The following is a 23,966-nucleotide window of genomic DNA, read 5'->3' on the forward strand; positions in this document are numbered from 1 at the left end:
ATCATCAGAAGCTTTGGTTGATCAAAACTCCATCCCAAGCTTTATGGCCAAATTACATTCTCTGAGTGTAGAGGGGAGTATGGGGGAAAGGGGACAAGTAACGTTGGGCTTTGCAGCCATCCTTGGAGTGTGACTGTATTAAGAGTATCATTTTATTGAATGGAAACTGAGGCTTAGGGTGTCAAGGCCACAAGTTCAATGTAAATGGAGTCTTCATGTCTCTATCCAGCCCTCATCCTGCAGGCAAGGCTCTTCCTACCATTTTAAGCTTAGAGAGCCAGAGACCACTATGGCTATTAGGAGTACCTCAAGGCTTGAAAACTCAACTCTGCCCTGCCTTGGTGAGTCCGTTTATAGAAACTGAGGCAAGGAAAGAGTAAGGACCAGGTATCCTTAAAGTCAGAACTTGGCTGGAGCTTTTCTGCTCGAGTAGAGGTTCCCAGGAGAGAAGCCCAGGGAAGCTGGTGAATGCTGGTATGGGATGGTCAAGATTCCAGTTCACAAGCCACATCTGTCTTTGCTGAAACCATCACACTCACAGAGCCATCCATGCCCTGAGACACATCACCTCAGCTATGTATGTGTATGGTGGAGTGAGGTCAGGCTAGAGAACTGCCCTGGTCTGAGCCAAATCATCTCCCTTATGATTTGGGGAATATCTAAGTACTAGCCTAATTGGGACAGGGCCAATTCTGAAGGGCTGTTCTAAGGGCTCTGAGGTGGAGATGACCTTATTTGTAAGCACACCTTCTTCACATCTGTTTCTGTGGTCTTTTCCTGCTGAAGTTTCCCTGAGAATACTCCCCAGTAAAGAAACTTGCACAAATGCCCCTAATCCCTATTGCCAGGGAAACCAACCAACCTGTCTGTCAGTGGCCATGAAGCACCCAGCCTTTCAGTGACACATGTCACTCCCAATCACAGCTTCTTGGCTAGATCAGCTCACATGCCCCACCCCAATCGGAAACAAGTCTAGCCCTGACATTTACTCAGAAGGTGGAAGTCTGGATATATTTGGTGAGAGGCATTAAGGGTGATGGATGGGAAAGAGCACAGGAAAGCTGACCAAAGTTCAAAGACAAGGCACCAAATTGTTGCTGAGTGCAGCTTAGGACCCTCTCTACTCAGAGAAGGGCCTCCTGGACAGAGCTGTTGTTATGGTGATAAGGGAAGACTGTCCTATTCCACCAGTGTACATCGCCTTGGTCTCCCATCCTCTGAGCTGAGCTGTCCCTCATTTTCTGTTTCTCTGTCTGTTTGCTAATCTCTGGTCTCAGGGCAGCTGGCCTCTGGTTGACCAGATGGCTGTTTTCCTGGACTAGCGACTAATAGAGATTTCAGGTATCTTTATTTGAATCTTTTTACACTCCATGCTTGTCCCTTATCAGTGAGCAGCAACATGGGTATGGATTTCCACACACATGGCTCTCACATTGTCCTCTTATGTCATATCTCTACTAAAGACCATATTTATTAAATCTCAGGGCAGATGGCATTATTTAGGCAATTAGATGAACAGATGAGGCAGTGGTTTCCTCAGCATCTTTTGTGGGCTCTTTGGGTGGCATTTGCTGTCTGCAGGGTGTACAGTTGGCTAAAACAACAAAGCCCTAGACAGCAAAGCATTGTTATTAATGACCTTGGAATCACATGCAATGACATTATGACTAAGGAGCAGTCGAAGGGAGAATTTTAGAAAGTATGTCAGTTTGCATGTGTGAATCCTTACTGTGATCTTAGGAGTTTAGGAGTTTTAATCAGACGACAAAGAGAGACACAGAGGGCCTGGGCAACTTGCTGCTGAGTAAAGAGCTGGGGTGTCAGCAAGAAGGGGTGTCAGCAAGCTGGGGTATCAGCAAGCTAGTTAGGCTCCAGACTCTGTGCTCCTTCTTACCTTCTGCTAGTTCTTGATTAACTTAGCCATCTATTCTCTAACATATACCAATCACTGTCTCCATGATCCAGGTCCTGGCTGGATACTGGGCTATTTCTTCAACCCACTGGATCTCAGCATGATCCATTGCTTAGTGTTCTGCTATGACAGATGCCATATAGTACATTTACACCAGTATTGAATGTAACTTAGACACATTTCTATAAGAAAAGTGATGTCACTCATTTTTTCATATTGCTTTGGCCACTAGGAAGCTCATATCCAAATCACAGCAAAGCAGTTGTAGTCTGGAGTTAGCGTTGTAGTTTCCTCAACTTTCCAGTCGCCCAGATTTTCTATCTCGGGTAGATAAATCCCCTTCATTGTAAAGCACCATAAGTCCTTCTAGGAAGAAGGTTGCATGAAAATAAGGACTTTACTGCTTTAGCTTTAAATCCCTGTGAGGGAAGGCACACCTTATGGCCCTGTTACTCTGATCTCCAAGGCTCCCCAATTGTAAAATTCCACGAGCCACGGCTAGCACTATTTTGAGCCCATAGGAATTGCTCGGGGCCCCTGAAAGGTCACATCCACAGGGGAAAAACAGAATTTGCTCAAGTCATGGTCCTGGCTTTGGTGCACGCTTGTGGAGTGGAGGCCAGTCACACTCTCACCTGAGCAGTTAATAAAATCTATTGCTCCTTGATGGATTTTTCCTGCAAGCTAGAATTGATCTGTCCTCTTTGTGATTTGTGTGATGGCAGAAAAACACCAAACACCACTGTGGCAGAGCCACTTTGGGGGAGGAAAGAAAAAATGGGGCGGGGGGGGGGGCACCAAAGGCAAAGAAATCTACCAGTAAGGCTTTAAGGACATACAGGGCTGGGGCTGCTGGGGTCATTTTATGTGATTTATTGGGAATAAAGTGGATCTTATTAACATTTTAATAAAGAGAATCTTTTTGCACTGTGTAAGAAGTGGCTGCCAGTCCCCGGTGCAATTCCAGTTCTCAGGGAAAGTGGAATCGGCTGGCATTGCCCAGCCTGATTTGTGAGGCTGGGCCCCAGGAGTGCAAAAAAAAAAAAAAAAAGCCAGCGTGCTGCCTCCTTGCTCTGAGGGGGCTCTCCCCCCGTGAGGTGCTCGCCCCTATCTGCCATGCAAAACGAGGGAGCGTTATGAAGGAATCCGTCTTGTAAAGCCATTGGTCCTGGTCATCAGCCGCTACCCAATGCTTTCGCGATGCTGCCGCTGATCTATTTGGGAAGTTGGCTGGCTGGCGAGGCAGAGCCTCTCCTCAAAGGCTGGCTCCCACGGAAAATATGCTCAGTGCAGCCGCGTGTATGAATGCAAACGCCGCCAGGCGCTTCTTCTAGTCGGGCAAGATGCAGCTGAGAACTCCGCTCGCCTTGTGCGTTCTGCTGTCCCAGGTAGGGAACGCGAGCCGCTGGCAGCGCGCTCCGCACCTGCTTTCTGCATTTGGATCGCCCTGCTTGGCGATGGCCAGGAGCGATCGGAGGGTCGCGGGGCTCCTGACGCGGCCGTGCAGACAGACCCGGCTCGCTCAGATGCGAGGTCACCCCCAGCTCCGATCCTAGAGGGGCCTGGCTCCCCATGCCGGCTAGTCTCGGTGTGTGTGTGTGTGTGTGTGTGTGTGTGTGTGTGTGTGTGTGTGTGTGTGTGTGTACACGCTCGTTCCGGGGAGGACAGAGCCTTTTTGCAAGCAGGGGCGACATCCTGGCTGACATCAAGTGTGGTAACTTTGGTTCGCCTCCTCCAGAATCTCGTGTATCGGATACACACTCCTTTCCAGGCGACTCCTGGGCGTTGTGCTTGCCCCCTTAGCCCAGCGTCTTAGCCGGGGAAGAGCTGTTGCGTTCGGGATCGCGAGCTGCCGGGCTGCGGGGCTGCCGGGCTGGGAGAGGCCAGAGCTGGCATCACTGACTTCCCGGGGCGCTCGTCCTCTCTTCGCCCAGCCCGGCTGGCGAGCTGCAAGGCGCCTCCCGCCAGCGGATCTCCGCAGCCCGGCTGCTGCTGTCGTTCAAAGCACAGGCGCCCGCCGCTCCCGCATTGGGGTCTTTTGGCTTTCCAGCCCCAGGCTCGGAAGGGCCTTAGCGCGGTCCCCTCTCCAGAGTGCAGGCCCAGTACCCCAGCTTCTTGGGCCCCCATTGTCCAGCCAGCTGGAGCTCCTGCCCGAGCCAGGCTGCAGCCTCTGTTGTCTTCCCCGGGCGGGTGGTGCTGAGCGTAAGGAAAAAGTTCAAGCCTCCCCACCAGGCTGCAGCTGCTGGGTAACCCTCCAGATCGCTGCGGTGCCTGGGCAGGGCTGGCAGAGCCGGGGAGAGGCGTTCCGGGGTCTCTCCTCAGCCAGGCTGAAGCTCTGAAGCTCAGAGATCCCTGGAAGTTTGGGTGTAGGATAGCAATGCTTGGGGGACATACCAGAGGCATTGGTGGCTAAGGGGGCACGCCCAGCACTCCCCCGGGGACTGAAGCTCCAGAGAACATACTGACTCAGTCCCTCCTTGTCCTTTTAGGCACCCTCTGGGGCCCAGAACTGGCAGCCTACAAGTGGGTAGGAGAAGTGTAGAGCCATGCAGAAGAGAGTGGAGGAAGAGAGGGAATGCCTGAGGCATGGGTGTTGAGTTTCTGGCCAGGATTCTTGGGTGCCAGAGGAAAAGGCACATGGTTGAGCACGAAGTGGAAAAGAAGAAAGGAAGTCAGGGTTGTATAGGTAGCCTTCTAAGAGGAGATGGCAGCTGGAGAGGAGCTAGCATCCGAGAAATGCAAGGACCATAGAAACGACTCAAGGGTGGTGTGTGTGTGTGTGTGTGTGTGTGTGTGTGTGTGTGTGTGTGTGTGTGTGCGTGTGTGTGTGTGTGTGACCCCAAGTAAGGGTAAGATGCTAACCACTGGCCAGGCTCTCCCGTCCTCACTTCTGACATCTTCAGTGGACACACAGCCCAGGGGTCCACACAGTTGCTCCTTTCCCACCGGGAATTTGTTTGCTGGTTCTCTAGGGGTCCTGCTCTGAATACTATGCTTGCCTTTGAATCAGCTGTCCACATCTCTAGGGCTCTAACTATCCCTCAGGTAGTAGGTTGTATGTCTCCCAATTAGCAAGGTGGGGAAGAGCATACCTGGATGGAAAGATCCAGGCAGATCCTTCCTGCCCTCTGCTGCTAGTATAGCCACCGTGGGCGAGTTCTTCACCCTATTTGAGTTGCCAGGTTCTCCACAGTCGAAGAATCCATCACTATGAGCCCTTAGAACTGCTAGGCTGCTGGGTGGACAAGGCTGCATGCAACAGGCAGCCCTAGGCAATGTGTTAGCATCTGGGGCATGGACTATTGCCTTACCCGGGACTTTGATAGTTTTCCTGTCTTCGTGTTTCTCCTTCAGTGTGATTCCAGGGCTCATCCAAACTGATGTTTTTTTTGTGAGCAAAGCAAACTATGGGAGAGCTTGGGAAAGCTTCCAGGGCTGGGGCTAGGGGCTTCAAACAGGGTGCCTCTGCAAAGCAACTGGTGTGTCTCCTCTTGCAGGGCAGGCTGGCACAGTGGGCTTTGAAAGCACACTTGGTTGCGTCTGAACTGGAAATAAATGGCCAGCCCTGAGGGGCTTATTTCTCTCTTTGATTGGCGTGCATAATCAGAGCACGCATCTGCTTTAGGACGGTAACTGATGTTCTCCCGGAAGTGGTACCCGGAGGGGAAATAGTCTCTACCCACGCAAGGTGTAGTTGAGTTCACCAGCATTCACCAGCAAGGGGTTTAAGTGCAGGGGTTCTTTGTGTCATCCAGAAAAGTGGGTGTGTGCATCTGGGTTGGGGTGTCTCGGAGGCTTTGAGTCAACAAGCCTAACCCAAACTTTCCTGAGGCAGAAAGAAAACAGAAGAAAGGGGAAAACAATGGGATAGAGCAAATTAGTCACTGCCCTGCAGAGCTAGGGCAAGCCCGTGTGTGTTTTTCCACACACTCATACATACAGCAGGCACTGGGCCCAGCTTGGAAGCTATCAGCCTCTGGTTGCTCATTGGCAGACTTGCCACTTTCCAAATTTGGAAGGGTTGGGGGGGGGGGCGGGAAGCTTCTAAACAATAATGGCTGGAAGACCTCTCTTTTCTCCTGGGGTGTTCTGGGAAAAACGATTCTGGAAGTATCGGCTGGAATTTGGCTACTGTTATGAATGGGCAACAAATGAACACAGAAGTGTGAGTTAGAAATTCCACTGTGGATGGGATTGCCCACTCCCATGAGGCAGCGCTTCCACCCAGCCCAGTTTCTCACCATGCATGAGCAATCCCCCAAGAATTAATTTCTAGGGAGTGGCTCAGGTCTGGAGAGCTGTCCCTCCAGAGTGCCCGAAAGAATTTCATGGAATTCTGTGCGGTTGGCTTAAAGTGGAAAGTTCTTTCTGAGAGTGAGCATCTTGCCTTTCAGGACCTCAAGGGAGTCTCCACATCTTCTCATGTGGCCGCCACTCTGCCTGCTCTATTTTAAGACCCTGGTCCATGTGCAAAGCCTTTCCAATGAGGGCAGGGACTCAGAGTCTGAGAGGGCACCCCCAGCCTGGTGCCTTCCACCTGTGGCAGACTGCACTATTTCAGAAGTTCCAGGGAAACAGGGGGGAAGAGAAAGGGTTCACAGTGGTGAAAGTTCCCATGTCTAAACATCATTATAAATATTTTTAGCAAATCCCAAAATAGTTTTGATACAGTACTAGGCTGAGTATGTGACCTGGATTTGTGTAATTCCACCGAGTTACTGGAAGCCTCCAAGGTCCTCTCAGCAGACCTTCCCTTTTCTGTCTCCTCCCTTCTTCCCTTTTCGTGTCTTGAAATCTCCTAAATAAAATCTATTTCCTTCTAGAAGAATCCTCCATGTGTTAGCGTGAAATCACCCACCAAAAAAATCATGCCAATCATGCCGCTATCTTCCAGTACTAGGACTTGGCTGTGACAAGTGACCAGCCACCTGAAGTTAACTCTCTAGATGAAGGGAGAGCTCAGGTCCTGAGAATCTCACCTTTCCTTTCTGTCGAAAAACACAGCTACTCAAGAGCCCAGATAACTTCTATTTCATGGAAAGCAAGGAAAAGACTAAGCTATGCTTTCAGTTCCTACCTGATGACAGGCATATTATCTTAACAGCCCAAAATCGTTCTGTGGTTGTGTGTGTGTGCACACATGCCCATCTTTGTATGTTTTGATCTTGTTTTGTACCTGATGAAAATTTTCTCCAGAAGGGGGCTCCATCCACAGCCTTACAAAATTCTCAGCCTGCAGCTCTTATTCTGGAGAATTCTGCTGAAGCGAAACAGGTCCATCAAAACGAAACACTTTTTATTCTAGATTTTCGACTGCACACTGTCCTGGATGGGAGGGTCTGTTGTTTCCCACTGTCTTTCCATCCTTCTCCTCCCCTTTCTCCTTAGTGCTGTGTTCCTGCGTTCTGTCTTTACTCTTCCACGCTGGGTCCCTGGAGGGTGAGTGCAGGAACAATTTTCAAAGGATTTTGTGGACAATGCAGTGTGGACTAGGAGGAAGTTTGGACATTTCCTGGTGTTTTGATTTCAGTTGGAGCTGGTTTTATTTTTTAGGCAGCAGAGGCAGGAACCATTCTGCCTGGGAAGGAAGATATTTTTTTTTTCCAAGACACACCTACCAGGAGAGAGAACCCCTCAGTCACAGCTTGAGCTCCAGCACCTCCTGAAAAGGAGAGGGAAATATTCGTCTGTCATCCAATCACAATGATCAGTCCAGTAGAATCGAATCAAGTGGCCAGAGGCTTGGGGCCCTCTTCCATTTAGCTGTCAGCGAGGTGTCCAGACGTCCTGGAAAATCTGGCCTCTTGAGGGATGCTGCCAACACAATTCCCCATGGCCTGTCTCCTCTGACACCAGAGATACAGGATGGTGGCTGTAGTCTGGGGTTAAGGATGAGAGTCATCTTTCTCTCCTGGGTTGAGGCTAATGTGGAGAAATACCATGTCAGACTTGTTCCCACCTAGCCAGAGCCCGGTGGGAGAGGTGGACTGGGGGCTAGCCAATTGAACCTCATGTCACCTGTCTGCTTGATGGGATCTATCCCAACTCTTCCACCCCAGCTTCTAGGCAGGGATTCAGACTGGCAATGGCCAGCCGGCCAACTTAAACCCATGAAGGTAACTGGTGACCCAAATCTTTTAAAATTCACGACATCACTACATTTAAAAGACAATCCAGGTTTCCTGTATTTCTTGAAAGCCCAGAGGCCCTGGCTACTTAAGATCTTTCCACGCCACGCTGGTTGGCATGCGCTGAGTTGCTACTGCCCCCTTCAGGCAGAACCTGCTTTGCATTTGGCCACAATCCTCCCCATCTCCTCCTGGAAGCCATGCACTTACTGTAGGAACTCTGCCTACTCGACCCTATAGCTGACTGATGCTGCTGTCCCAAACCGAGGCCCAATCAAACCCATGTGGGTAACGTCTACGCGATATGCTACTTTAAAAGGAAGTTTCCTAGGACTGGGATGTTGGCCCTCTGGGTAAGCGTGCTTGTTGTACAAGCACGAGGGCTTGAGTTCAAATTCCCCAAACCAAATGTAACCCCAGCACTGTGAGGGGTGGAGGCAGGGTGATCACCGGGGCTTGGTGACCGCCAGCCAAGCTCCAGATCCAGCGAGGAAGTCTGTAGAGTGGTAGAGCAGGACACCCTAGATCTCCTCTAGCATCTGAACGTGGGCACACAAACATGTGCACCCCACTCATGAGCACACATACCATACATTCACATAATAATAGTGACGCACAGTAATAATGATGGTAGAAGGGAGGAGCGGGAGACTTTTGGGTCCCTGTGATGAAGTGCAGATGTGAGTTTTGGAACCAAGACAACCCCTCCTCCCCAAGGACATGATGGCCAGTGCTGTTGAGGGCCAACAACACCCAGACCATTGCTCCGCTCACAGTAACAACATGAAGACAAGCAGCCCCCTGCAGCCCCGAGTCCCCTGTGAACCCTGCTATGTTAGAGATATATGATATGTGAACTCTGGTATGCTATACCCTCAACATCAAGATGTCCCAGCAGCCAGGGGCCAGGAGCAGAAAGCTGAGAAATCACAGTCTCAACCACAAACACGAAGCCCCAAGCAAACTGGAAGTGCGGCAAGACTATGAACTCGAACCCGGCTCCAGTGACACACTTCCTTCAGCAAGGCTGCGTTCACTCCCCAGACAGTGCTACCAACTAGGAGCCAAGTGTTCAAATACCTGAGCCAGTGAAGGATATGTCTCATTCAAACCTCCATGTGGGCTGCCCTGAAGCTGCTGTGATATTCTGTGTCTGTTTGGAACAGCGGATTGGCCCTGCACACAGTGTCAGCACCGTGGCTGAGGTTCTCTGGCTCCATAAACACTGCAGTAACCTGTGTGTGTTTCATCCCACCATAGTGGGTAGGCCTTTTGCTTGCCATAGCTACAGGACCCCCCCGCCCCCCGCAAACAAGGTTAAATATAACTACACATTCTGGAAGTAAAGTGATTTCCCCCCCCCCCCCACTGCCAGGCAAAGTCAAGTTCTTGAAAATTAACATTAGCAATAGGCATGTTTTGGCATGTCACATCTAATTTCAAAGACACCAGCCAGTGTCACCGATCTGCTGCAGAGGCACAAAGACCCTGTGTCTCCCAGCTGAATACAAGCCGCCGGACTGGGTGGAGGGCAGAAGTCCTGACACATGCCCAGGCAGGGCCGGAAATGAGCTCAGCCTCCTGCAGAGCCTGGAGGCCCGCAAAGGAATGCAGCAGCCTTCATCATCCCTGCCTCCTGGTCCCCTGGGCTGCTGCTGTTGCTTCCCTCCCAGGTGGCAGTGAACCATGTGTGTCCTGTGATACAAGACCAGGATGGTTGCTGTGCACTCGGGAAGCATGTGCTTCTGGGAGAATCTTTCTGTCCCTCTCCAGAGAGTGTCTGGACATTGCGGTAGAACCCATAGCTGTGATGGGCTGGGTAAGCTCACTCTCAACTGCCAGGAGCTGTGGGCATTTAGGGACATCTGACTCAGAGGTGACAAGTTATAGCCTGTGGGCTGGTTCCTGCCTGAAGTCTGTTTTTATAAATAGTTCATTTGGATCGAAGCCATACCTATTCGTTTATAGAATTGTTATGATAGCTTTGTGCTTTAACAACAGAGTTAAGACTGCCTGGCCCCCAACGCCATCTGTCTCTATCAAAAAAATCATCTGCCCCTTGGTTCAGCTCAAAATTACAGGCAAAGTCGGTACATAGAGACTTTTCAAAGGGGTGTGGTGAGGGTTTTAGTCATCAGGGATTCTCCATCCCAGGTCCCAGGCCCAAAGTAAATTGACCTTAGAATTCACTTCGGACTAGTGCGCCCACAGATACCTAAGATTTCTGTATAGGCCCACTGTGCTCCATGTAACACTGGTGTATTTAGGGTCCTGTTGCTAATATGGCAGATTCAGTTTCTGTTCTCTTGGGGCTCTGCTTGGTAGGGGGGATCAATATCAATTAATGAATAATTGAAAAGCGAGACAACCATGGTGAAGGAAGGTAACAGGGTTGTGTGAGGCCGTGCCACCATGCATCTTGTGCTTGTCTGGGTTTTTTATCTTTCTCCTCTACTGAAATATCCATCCCATGATGGTACGAGCTATTGTGATCTGATTCATCCAAGTCTGTGTCCCTGTGGTTCACAACAGTGCCCGGCATTGGCACTCGGCAAACATGGATGGATGAACAGATGGACAATGGGAATAAGAAAGGCAAGGCGTGAGACCTAGATAAAGGGTCTGGGAGGCTTCTCTGGCAGCGATATGCTGGATCTCAACGCTTCAGGAAGAAGTCGGTTGGTGAAGCCCTGGAGAGGAGAGGCATGGGAGAGGCATTCTAGGAAGAAGGCACAGACTGGCTGAAGCCTCTGTGCAGAAGGGGACAGTCCAGCATGGACAGTGGTCTGGGGTGTGGCCAGGAGGTGGCAAGCCCTTGGGCCTGTGTTGGTCGCTTCAAGAGTTTTAATGTTTGTTTCCAAGTGATAGGTAGCCATGAAGTTCACAAGGGGAGGGTGTAGAGGAACATGGTTCGATTTCCACTTTCAGAAGGTCACCCAACTTCAGTGCAGCAAATGTCTGGAGTGGGATATGGCCTCAAGAAGATACCATGGGCCTGAGCTCATGGAGTGGAGACAACCAGAAGAGAGGTGACAGGACACACGTGTCATAAAAGCAGATGAAGGCATTTGTGGGGAGACCTGCAAGATATAGGGGTGGCTGGGTTAGAGATGTCAGACAAGGGCTGAGGGGAAGGGATCCTGCTTCAGTTCTGACATTTCTAATGGGAACTTGTCACTCAAAGAGGAACATAGGTGCTCGACATTAGCTGAGCACCTACATGTATGTCAGGGCAGAGGTGCTAGCCAGACTGTGCATGCTTAGAGGGCCATCTGGACCCCATTATATGGGTGACCCCAAACCCTGTCTATGCCTACATTGGGGATGGGCACCATGGGGGCCTGGATATGTCCTTGATTAGAGCGACCCGGGTGAAGCCTCTACAATTAACCAATCTCTGAGACTTTTCATGCAAAAGATATTTGAGAGGAGCCTTGCCAAGCCTTTTAATGGTTTTGTGAACATTCAATCAGCAGCACTAGAAATATTTCTAACATGAAGCAAATAATGATCTACCACTTTCAGAGTCACTCGGCGAATGCTAACAAGCCTTTCTTCCAGAGTGCGGTGTGTCGTCAGTGACTTCCACGCTCTGCACACGGGATAAGAATATCCAACTGGGTGCCAGGCAATGGAGCTTTGCTAAGTGCCTAACAGCTCTCTCTCTCTCTCTCTCTCTCTCTCTCTCTCTCTCTCTCTCTCTCTCTCTCTCTCTCTCTCTCTTTCTCTCTCTCTCTCTCTCTCTCTCCCTCACTCTCTATCTCACCTTCTACACACATACACACACATCTAAACCATGTAGTTTACACTATTTGACCATTTCTGTGGTGTAAATACTCCCACTGTGGACAGTTTCCATCTGCAAACCTGTAAGTTCCCTAAAACATTCACAGTGGGTATCTTGAAAGTTGTTATTAACTGACTCCCACACACCATGAACTTGGAAGCTATTTCAAGCCCTCATTTCATTCACAATGTGACCTTCAGCAGAGGAGACTCAGTGGTCTCATCTGTCAAATGGACCAGCTTCTCATGAGAATCAAACTGAGAAAAGGGAAAGATGGGTGTGGTGGTGTGAGAGACCCTGTTTTAGAGACAAACAACAATCTTAGGTGAGCCAGGCAGGGTGGCACATGTCTCTAATCCTAGCACTCAGGAAGCAGAGGCAAGTAGCTCTCTGTAAGTTCAAGGCCAACATGGCCTACATAGTAAGGGTCAGGTTAGCCAGGACTGCCTGATGAAACCCTGTCTCAAAACAAATCAGAACCCCAAAGAATCCCAAGGTGGATGTTACCTAAGGAAAGGCGTTCCAGTTTGTCCTCTGGCTTCTACAAGTATATACACATGTACATGAACTTACACGAACAGGCACTTACGTGTTCACCTTCACACATAAATACGTACACACATGGATCTGGAGATGCAGGGAGGCCTGATGAGTTGTGAAGATTTTATAGGTTGCTTAAGGTCATGATCATTGGCAAGGAAATAACCCCGCCCCCACCACACATATACATCTTCTTAATACGGGATTCCGCTGCTGTGCCACGGGCCCCTGTGAAAGCCCTGGGTAAGTTCTCAGAGCAGCTTTAAGACAGGTTGTAATTTAGCTCTCACTGGTGATTAGGGCTCTGGAACCCTAAAGGCTTTCTTGGTATTCAAATGTACACTGGTGTCAGCACTGCATCTTCGTTCAATGGAGATACAAGCTTGGGTGCAAAGGACTCATCCGGAAGTTGACCCAAGGGCTCAGAAGTGAGTGAGTGAAGACAGAGAGACATGGGAGAAGGGGTGCACTGAACCAATGATGCCTGTGTCACTGATTGAATACCATCATGGACAATGGGCTCATGGTTGCTGGAGGCCCCCACAGGGAAACTATGTAAAATTTCTGAACCATCCGCCTGAAAGACGGGCAGCTAGAGCTCACCTGTGCCCACCTTCTGCTAGTGCCCTGCTGCCACCCACTCCTCTGCATTTTCTCTGTTGAGCCTTTGTTGGTGTGGTAAAGCATCCATGGGTTTGTGGGTTCCTGGGCAGAGGAATGGAGAGGCATGCAGGTATTTGACCTGGCATGAGTATGTGGCATCCCATCCACTATTGTCAGGAGTTCCTGCAACCTCCCTCCACACATAGAGCCAATGATGGAAGAATGGACTGTGGTAATGGACAGTCCTTTTAAATTTTTATTTATTTATTTATTTATTTATTTATTTATTTATTTATTTATTTATTTATTTATCTTGTTGTGAGTGTGTGTGTGTGTTTACATGGGAGTGGGAACATGTGCGCAAATGTGTGTGCATGCATTGTTTGTATGAGTATACATGTGTATGGGAACATGTGTGTGCATGTAGATGCCCGAAGCTGACACTGGTGTCTTCTTTGATAACTCTCCACTTTATTTATTGAGGTAGGATCCCCTCATGACGTCAGAGTTCACCAAGTCTGGCTCATCTAGCTTGCAAACTTGTCTTGGGGACCCCATCTCTGCATCCTGAGTACAGGGATTACAGGAGGCCCCCATGCCGGCTTGGTTTTATGTGGGTTCCGGGGATCCAAATTCTGGCCTCGTGTTGAGCTTTATCAGCTGAACCATTTCCTCATATGCCGGGCATTCTTTTGAGCCTTCTGATTTGGGGTGAGCACATATCTCCAGATACTCTCTTTCCCACTAGATGGTCACACTCTGCTAATGCCCCGGGTTGCTACCTTAACCTTGCCTTTGAGATAGAAAATATCCCCACTACTTTTAGATAATTAACAAGGAAGCAAACTGAGGTGAGAGGAGTGGACTGTGGCTATCTGGAGGACAGCACATGGGAGAAAAGTAAAGCATCTGAAAGAAATGGCCCTCAGTCATTCAGAAAGTCATGGCTAGCAGGCATCTGCTAAGTGTGAAACACCCTTCAAGACACCAGGAATGCCCAAATGAGTAAGGTAGACCAGATGCCTCCCGGCGAGCATTCACAGTGACACAGATGAGCAGGGGGACATATGTTGTCCATCAGGTGGCAACAAGTGCTATGAAATATGACAAAGCAGACAAGGGATTGGCAGGGAGAGAGGCTACAGCTACTGCCTTTCTGTTGGGGGCCAGGTAACAGATTACTCTCTCCCTGTTTCCTTAACCCCGTTGTTCTGCCACTCCCTGACCCCTGTGATCCTGTGGTTTGCTTTCAAAGTGATGCTGTGAGTTTGTGGAGAACAGAAATGGTGCTTGGTGGGTGGGTGTTGAACAACTGGAGTCAGTGGCAGCCTCCTATCCAGCTCTGGACTGTGTGTTGGTTGGTTGGATTCATCTAGAGAGATTCCACTTTGTTATTGTTGATTTAATTCATCTGGAATAATTCTAAATTGGTATTGCTGACATACAATGGAGCTGAATTTTACTCAGAGGTTGGGTTGTAAAGTCAGGGTTTAAAGCAAACACAGAGTTGTCATTAACCTTGAAATCTTTGAAGTTGCCCATTAAAGTGCAGTATGCGTGGTTTTGTGTATGCAAGCCTGTGCTGTAATCAATATAGAAAAATGTATAATGCATGCGGCCATGTACAGTGCATAACAAAGAATATAGACACGATATAATTTCACAACACTTAATTGCAGTGGTTACATTGGTTTTTTTCCCTTCTGTCTTTTTTTTTTTTTTTTTCCTGGTAAAAGAACTAGATTTGTGATAGTTAAATGTGTGTATGATGAGACTCCTTGCACCCCTTTAAGCTGGGCTCCTGATCATACATTCCTCATCTGGCTAGGAAGTGGGAAGGGCGAAGGTATTTCCTCTTCTGTGTGCTACCTCATTTTTATCTCTTATTCCAGCCGGGTGCTTCAGGGCAGGAGAGCTGAAGATGCAGACATAACACTAGCCAAAGTTGTGGCTGTCTGTGTGGTGTTGACTCTGGGTGAGGACCCCTTGGGTATGCAGTACTGACTAGGAGTGAGGTGACCTCCATGTGAGGGGTTGGCTATGAGTGACGCCCTCTCTGGAGCTTTGAATGTAGCAGCTCACCTAGTCATGTAATGAAGAATCCACTCTGATCCCATTGCCCACGTGGGGAAGGTCCTGGAGGCCTGAAAAAGGTCACACAGCTTTAGGGTGGAGATTCAAACTCAGTTTCAAGCACACAAGGTTGCATGCTGTATGAATCTATACAATGGAAGGAAATGTTCTGGGTAGACAAACCCATGGAAACAGAAAACATATTAGTGGCTGCCTAGGGCTTGGGAGGGGTAGGAAGGAGGGACTCTAAATGGAAAAGGGGTTTCTTTGGGATGCTAGGAATGTTTTGAAATGGGATAGTAGTGCCGATCAGCACCTGCTGTTGCGGTGAACATATTATCTAAACCCTCAGCGATGTGTATTTTGACAAGGTGCAATTCATGTTATTTTAATTGTGTCTCAATAAAACCAAAGTGTGATTAGACAGAAAACCAGGCAACTCTGGGGCAGGGCAGCCCAGGCTCAGGGCTCTGGGTACTTGGTGCCTGCACACAGGACCTTTCCTGCAGGCACTCACCATGAATGGTGTAGTGATTTGAAAGAAAATGACCCCCAAAGGGAGTGGCGCTATTAGGAGGTACGGCCTTGTTGAAGTAGGTGTGGCCTTGTTGGAGGAAGTGTGTCATAGTGAGGGAAGGCTTTGAGGTCTCTTTTGCTCAAGCTTTACTCAGTGTGACACTGAGTCCACTTCCTGTTGCCTTCTGATGAAGATGTAGACAGTACCATGTCTGCCTGCATGCCACCATGCTCCCTGCCATGATGATAATGGACTGAACCTCTGAAACTGTAAGGTACCACCTCAACAAACTGTTTTCCTTTATAAGAGTTGCCATGGTCATGGTATCTCGTCACAGCAACAGAAACCTTAACTAAGACAAATGGTCTCGTTTCACCTTACTTCCATGAACTTGGTCACAGCGCGGGTATTAGTTACCCTTTCTCATTGCTGCAACCAAGGACCTGGTAAGAAGCAACGTCAGGAGGGAAGGGATTATTTTGACTCAGTTTACAGGTACAGCTGTTATGGAGAGGAAGGCATGGCGGCAGGAGCATGAGGCAGCTGGTCTCTTTGCATCCACAGTCAGGAAGCAGAGAGAGATGAACACAGGGATTCCACATGCTTTCTCCCTTTGGCTTGGTAGTGGACCCCAGTGCAGCCATAAAGCAGTGCTACTCACCTTCAGGGTGGGCCTGGCCTCTCCATTTGAACCTTTCTGTAAACACCATCCCAGGCAAACCCAGCAGTGTTTCCATGACGATTCTAAATCGAGTTGACCTTGGAAATTCACCACCTCACTCTTCTACGCCCTTCACTTTAGAGAGACATGGGTATTAAAGACTTGGTGTGTGCAAGGTCCGGTATCAGGATCAAGAACTAGGTAGCTCGGGCTTACATCTCACTCTTGATGGCAGCACAGATTTTTCTCAGGCTGGATTCATCCAATTAAAGTCACCTGTGAGGACCAGCGCTGCAGGTAACCAGAGCCCATTAAGAACAAAGTCAGGGCTCTTCACTTCTCTTCTGCTGATTTGTAAAGTGCATTAAGGACCTTCTTCATCTACCTGATTGTTATCCCAGCCCAGGCGCTCTGCTCTAAGGGGCTGGCAGAAAACCTTGAGGCTATAGAAGGAAGAAGTTCCTTACCCCAGGCAGCCCGGAGAGAGTGGGGTTGGGGGAAGGACTCTAGCAGGCTCAAGCAGGGTAAACATGGTGTCTGCAGTTTTACCCTTTACCCTTCTCCCCCTTTTTGCTAAAGACCTCTAGATTACATTCCTAAAGCTAGCCCCCAAGGTCTGTTCCCTTATTTGGCCACTGACTCATTCCTGAGACAAAACACCAAGGTCCAACAATCAAAGTTCATTGTCTGACTAAAGCGTCCAATCGGGATTTACCAACTCGCCCTAGCACAGGCTCTGCCCTCCCCCCTGAAAACCCCCTCCCGCAGACACAGCCTTTCTTGCTTTTCCTGTTTGCTTGTACTTGCTGCTGCTGCCTTTGCAGCACACCCCTTCTGCACCCCGCCGCTCCCCCAGGGGTAATACATCTCCTTTGTGCTGAGAATCTGGTGTCTGGGTGTGTCCTGTACCAATTCCAGGTGCCAACCTCCCTTACATAGGAGGCAGGCTGAAGAGAGAGGAATGAGCTTGGTTGACTTGCTAACTGGAATTATGCTCAAGTTGATATCATCTTCTAGAAGGATTCAGGATTTACCCAAATCAGCTTGAACCTTGGATGGTTCTGTCAAAGACTCCTACAAACAGGGGGGTGATGGGAAGGGACCTAAGATTTCAGGCCTCCTGGGGGTCTTGGGCTGACACCCAGGACTCACCACTTTTCCCACCTAAGGACACCACCTCCAACCCCATAAGGTCCTGTAGTTTCCAGCCCCCCACACTGTGGAGATGACTCTCTTCACCCTCACAGGTGTGTTAGTTATTTGCATTTTTTTCTATGTTTAAATACAGAATGACTAAGTCTTTAGCTATGTACAGTGGGACCAGCAAGGGCAGCTAAGGGCTAGTCTCCCGGCCAGGCTCGGGTCAGAATTTGTGTTTATGGCTTTGTCAAAGGCAAAGCTTGGGGGCTGTCTGTGCCTTTCTGGGTTTGTAGCTTTGAGGAACAGGTGGAGTTGGGTTGGGAGCTAACTACTGGAGATGTAAAACCTCAGAGCTCTTGAGGGTTTGTGATCTAGTCTCCCAGTGCTAGGTGACAGTCTGTTAGCTTTGCCTAGTTCAGTGTGTGTGTGTGTGTGTGTGTGTGTGTGTGTGTGTGTGTGTGTGTGTGTGTGTGTGTGGCTTCCCCACTGAGCCATCTCTCCAGCCCCTTCCCCTAGTGGTTTTTTTGTTTTGTTTTTAGACTTATTTTTATTTCATATCTACAGGTGTTTTGCCTGAATGTATCTCTGTGCACCATATGCATGCCTGGTGCCAATGGAGGCCAGAAGAGGGCATCAGATCTTTCGGAACTAGAGTTACTGGTGGTTGTTACCTGCTATGTGGATGCTGAGAATCAAACCTGGGTCCTCTGGAAGGACAACCATCTTAATTGCTGAGCCAACTCTCCAGCTCTTTCTTCCTCCAGTTCTTAGATTTCCCTGTGAATAAGTAAAGCCATGTGATGGTTTGAATCCACTCTCATTGACCAGTTCTCTTGGTGTGACACCTTGTAGTGTGCCTTGAAGAGACACTGGTTCCACAAGAGGGCTAATAAGGGTTGTAAAAAAATATGGTTGTATTGTTTGTTACTTTGGGAAACTCGGGAGTTGCTCAGGAAGTAAACCAGGTAGAGGTGGATGCTTCTGCAAATGGACATTTCTGAGACTTCTGTGTACATTTGAGCTTTTAAAAATGGGCTCCCAAGGGTTGCACCCTCTTCCCAAACCCCTGGGTGTAAGGAAATCTCTCAGGATAGTTCATTATAGCACACACAGTGGCAAACAAGCTGTCAGCATCTTAGATATGGGCCCCTAGAAGGTCTGATCTGTGTCAGCACCTCCGAAATTCAATCTCCAGTCTCAATGGAGCCACTGGGAGTGGGCCCAGCACTCTGTGTTTGTGGTCATTTGAAAACCACATTTGAAAAGTTTCTAGAATCTCTTTGGGTATTGTGAGCCCATCAGGAAGAACTGTTTGGGTGTCATTGTGAATGCCTGGAGATGCTCTTGACATCTGTCATGATTGCTTGCCTGTGAAGTGAGGTCACCAGGAGCAACTGCTCCTGGCAGCACTTTGCAATCAGTGTCTGAGGGAGGAGTAGGCTGTTGCCGACAGGTAGCAAGTAGAAGTCGGAGATGCTGCTCAGCACCCTACAGTAATCAGGAACAGACGCACAACCATCGATTGATCATTGTAACCCAAATCAGAGTCAGCCTTAGGCGTGGACGCACTGACCTAAAAGCACAACTTCCTCCCTGTCAAGCAAAAGCAGGGACCCTTTATCTCCTCCCAACCCTGTCATCACTAGGGGCCAGCATCTAAAGTTGGGTCCATGGAAAGACAGTTGGCGGCAAACTACCATTTGTGTTTAAGTTTTCAAAGGGCAGTGTGTTCTCTGCAACTCATTCATCTGTGAGAAAACTAGCAAGATGCTATGATGACTACTCCAAAGAGTGTTTGGGAAGCACAGATCTGACGGAAGAGTGTGAGGGTAAGGGTTGAGAGTGGTTAGTGTGCAATATGATGCTACCTTCAGGGTCTCTGTACTATGGGCTAAAATAATATTTGCATATCTAGTAGACAAAGTTGACCAGTTGACCTCCCGAAATCTGACATTTGATCAGAGCAAATGAGAGAAGAGCTGAGAACCGAGGCCTCCGCAGAGACTTTGTGCTCGAGCCATGTTCAAATGGGTCTTATTTTCAAGTTTGGGATAATCTTTCTGACATTTCCAACACATGGAGATAAAGACATGGAAGGCAGCTGAGGTCTAGGCAATAGGAAGAGAAGGAGGAAGTTACAGGAGGTCAAATAAGAGCATGGGGAAATGGCATTTCTTACCTGTCTTGGATGAAGGCTGGACCATTCTGGGTGCTTCTGTTTGGTCTATGAGGTGTTTCTAGTCACTATTCCATCGACAGAGGCAGCCAAGGGGAATGAGGTGTGTCAGTAACAGGTGTGCTTGGAGGGAGGTAAAAACAGTAAGGGGCCAAGTCCACAGTGGGAGGAAGAGAAACTAGCTAGAGAAGGAAGGGATAGAGTTTCCAGCTTGAGGGAAGCACGAGTCCAGGTAGAAATACTCATAGCATGTTCAGGAGGCAATGGAGACAGCTCTGAGAGCTGGTCAATGCAAATGCAGGGTGCAGAAACTGGATCGGTACAATGGAGTGATAGCTATTAATAGTGTGGCTATTATTTTAGCCACAAGCCCTTCTGATTGCTGCAGGAAGTGCCTGGCAGGACACCATGGCCATTAAGAGTTCTGGACCTTGGGGAGAAGGCAGAATTATGGTTTGAACACCAGCCCTGCATCTGTGGGCCTGGAATACCTTGGGCAAGTGACTCAAACTGTCTGTACCTCTCTTAAGAAGCCTATAAAATGAGGGCAATGGCCCCCATCTGATGTCACTGTTAGGGGTAGTCTACTGTACCTTGTAAACATCTGGTCTGAGAAAAAGTAAGACCCAGAAAAGTCCAAATTGGCTGCTTCTAGTGTGGATGAGTTGAACAGACAGGATAGGTTTGCAACTTGTGCGGCATATCAGTTTCAGTTTGAGCTTTCCCCAAAGCAAGTTGTGAGGGGAGGATTTGAGTGCCGTAGAGGCCACAGGGAGGCACCTGAAGGGAAGGGAGGGAGCAAGAGGAGCAAAGGAAAAGAGCAACCCGAGGGTGCTGTTGGTCACGACGGTGGGTGTCTGGGGCTTAATTCTCCAGGAGACCTTTGGGAGCTGGGGTGGAGCACCCTCACCAATTATCTCAAGATCTGAATTGATGTTGTCTGAAGGCCGCCCCAGATCTTCAATTTTGAGGCTCAGAGAAAGCACTAAGAAAAGAGACTGTTAGTTATTTCCTCCAACCCGAGAAACATCTCTTTTGGAAAGGGAGGTGGTGCATATAAAACTCAGGAAGTTAGGACAACTTACAAGGCCCAGGAACCTAACGCATTTACCAGACCCACCAAGGCCCTGTCCAAACTTATATGATCAGCAAGTGGTCACTAGGGAGAAGAGCCTTCTAGAGAGCCTCAAGGTAAGCAGGGAGCTCCACAGGGGCAGCTTTCATGACTCATCACCCATGCTGGAGTGGGCTTTTCGGTGATGCAGCTGCTTTTGAATCACCCACACTCTTAAAAGTAACCTCTCACCCAGGTTCTTGTTAGTAACCCCAGTGAGTCAAAGAGTTGAGTGGGAGAATTTCTTTGGTCTGTCCTCAGTGCCCTGCCAGGGGTAAACTGACATTTGTTCATGGAAAAGCCTCACAACAGAGGTGTAGATTCCTGCAGTGGGAAGCTGAACATGCCATCTGGGAAAAAGGCCAGAGGAAATGTGGGTGGATGTGGGAGGAATCTAGCTGGGTCTATTGAAGTCAGAATCAAAAGGCATAAAACCGGGAATGCCCTCTGGGCCAGCAATCTTCATTTAAGTATTAAAGAAACAGATAAGTATGGAAGAAGCTGTGCAAAAATATTTCTATATATTATACGTGATAGCTCAAATTGGAAATAGTAGTAATAGCCAACCTTTATTGAGTGGTTGCCTTGTGCCTGGTGCTCTAAATGTCTTACAAATAGGCTAAATTTCTAGCAAATGGAAATTGGTTAAGCAGCTCAATGGAATATTACACAGCCATTAAAGAAGATGGCTATGAAGATGATAAGGAGAGAAATACCACATAAGTGAGAAATGAACACTAGGCGTGAGGTGGTATGTACTGTCAGATCCTCTTAGCACAACAAGCCTCTGCATACGGGAGTGTAGGCATGAGGGAATTTCTCAATCTGCTACCTGAGGTTTGCTGGTGTAATGAGATTCTTTGTGGTTCTCTCCCCGCTTTAGTTTACAAGTCTCCATTGATGTGTTTGTATTGTGTTTATAATGAAAAGATAAGAAAATTGAAAAAGTGAATATAGAAAAAGATCTCTCAACCATCTCTAAAAAACGGTGTTTTATATATTCTGAACCTGTTGTGGCTTGGGAAAGAAAATGATGCTTCTGAAAAAATGAATCTGGGGGGCAGAGTGGGAGATGTGTTGGATCAGGGAAGGAGGCAAGATTGTAACTTCCAAGCTAATAAAGGTCATAGGAAAGGCCAAGTTTGATTTCAGAGGCTCAGTGGTTAATGAGAAGGGAAGAAACAAGCCTGGTGTTTGGAGGTTGATTAAATGGATGAAGATTATCCTTAGAATAAATATATAGTAAGTAGATCTTTAGAGCATATTTCTTTATGTCTGTTCTTGCATATAATCCTGACAATTTTTACATGATACTCTTTTAATTTTTCCTGTTTTATAAGTGAAATGTTAGAAGATTAGAGAAATGAAGTCTCTTGCCCAAGGTCATAGCGGATCTGAGCTTGGGTCCTTTTAAATGAGTTAGAGAATGGAAAGAAGGATGGCTGGATGGCTGGATGGCTGGATGGCTGGATAGGATCAACAGGATGGATAGGTAGGTTGGCAAGTGAGTGGCTCAGATGGCTGGGTGGTGGCTGGGTAGGGCCTAATGGTTGGATGAGACGATGGATGGATGATGGTTGGTTGGATGAATGAGTGGATGGTAGGTGGAGTGGGTGGATGGTTGGATGTATATGTTAATGGATAGATGGAAAGATGGATATTATACGTGACAGATGATTGGAGGGAAAGATGTATGTATATAATGGATAGATGAATAGGCTAAGTGGGTATATCGATGATACAAAGTTGGTTCAACTAGCTACATGGGTAAGAAACAATCCAGATTGTTATAAAGTGCGGACAGAGAAGGACTGTCAGGAAGGGAGAAACTCTCAGGTGGTGAAGAAGGAAAGGAAGAAATAAGATGTTGATAAAGAAAGGGAACCTGGGGTTTGCAGGGAGACTTCACTGGTCCTCTTTGAGAAATTCGTTCCAGTCAAATGATGGGTATTGACCTGGACGTGGCACAGGAGCAGAGAAGCCAGGGCATTTTGAGGGAAATCCATGCAGTGACTGGTCAGTCCAGAGCGTTATGGGAGCTTAGTAACAAGTGAGAGGCTAAGGAACAGAGGCAGTGGCAGGAAGGAAGAATGATATACACAGGACTGGGGATAGCAGGAAGAAACAAAAAAGGGAAAACAGAACAATCACAAGTCAGAGTGGGGCCATCAAGTAGCCAGAATTTGACTCAGCTCCATCTTCCTGTGTTCCTCAGAGAATCCCACAAAGCTCTGCTTCAGTCTCTGTATCTGTAATATGCGAGGGCAGTTTAGCTCCTACCTCAGGGGGCTCCTGGAGGATTCCTGGAGGATTCCTGTAAACAGCTTAGCCAGTACCTGGTGAGCTCCAGTGGAGACTGAGCAGAGCTCCTAGCCACTCACTCTTTTGTCATTTCCTGGGAACCACCCCCAAGCAATGGATCAAGAAATTGAAGCTTGATCACCCAGTGCACTCTGAGAAAGCCCATCTGGAGCCCCAGTCTTCACCAGTTTCCGCAGGAAGTACCCATCTTTGCTGGGGAGACAAGCCAATTTGCTGTGGTAGCTTTGACTCTTGGAAAGTAGCCTTCTGCAGTTTGTAATAAACGAGGTACGCTAAGTTGCACTTTTCCTTTGCCTGTTTTGAGAAAAGCATTAATAAATAGATGCTGTTCATTAATACGGAGTTGTGAGGTATTTACCAGGCATTGGAGAGCAGCTGGAAGCACCACAGTAAGAACTTGGGAGGTGCAGAGGGGGCGGGCGAAGACCCATCAGATCCCGGTGAGTGCTGTGAACTTGGTGCCCTTTCTCCATTCCACCAAGTTTTATGCTCTTATAATTGATGCTCGGAGAGGCCTGAGCACCGCCGTCTCGGCATGAGGAATCCTAAAAGCCTTATTAACCCAACCACTTGGCCTTTCTTAGTGCAGCCCCTGCTGGGGCTATTTTGGCACAGGACTGTCTGGACCCCAAGATGCTCTGTTTTGGAGGATGAAGAGGTTCAACTCAGTACCTTTCTCTGCTTCTGAGTCCCTCCATCTCTCCAGTATGGACTTCCCAGTAAGTCATTTCTATACCCATCTTTTTTCTCTTCCTCTTTGGCTAGTCAAGGATGCCTCTTCTCTGAGGCACTGAGAAGATACCTTCTCAGAGCTGATTTACCTGATATAACAGTTTCTAATGTGTTGAGTGGCAGAGATGCCTTCTAAGGCTGGGGCCTCTACAAGATGAGTTCAAAGTGGAGGCCTGCCCAGAGGGACAAGTTCATGAGCAATTAAAGTTGCAAAAAAAAGGTAGGAAAGACAGAAGTTGAGGGGTGTTCTGTGGGTTTTCT

General features: G+C 48.3%; 1 protein-coding gene across 1 annotated transcript in view; it reads left to right on the plus strand.

Moving 5' to 3' along the window:
- The first annotated feature begins 2,916 nt into the window (after positions 1-2,916).
- Positions 2,917-23,966, plus strand: part of Cdh13 (cadherin 13) — a 1,016,171-nt gene continuing 995,121 nt past the window's right edge. The window contains exon 1 of the mRNA XM_006986350.4: positions 2,917-3,300. Coding sequence (XP_006986412.1) covers positions 3,256-3,300 — 45 coding nt within the window. The 5' untranslated portion in view covers positions 2,917-3,255. The remainder of the gene's footprint in view (positions 3,301-23,966) is intronic.

The sequence above is a fragment of the Peromyscus maniculatus genome, chromosome 5, assembly GCF_049852395.1.
Source record: "Peromyscus maniculatus bairdii isolate BWxNUB_F1_BW_parent chromosome 5, HU_Pman_BW_mat_3.1, whole genome shotgun sequence".
Lineage (NCBI taxonomy): Eukaryota > Metazoa > Chordata > Mammalia > Rodentia > Cricetidae > Peromyscus > Peromyscus maniculatus.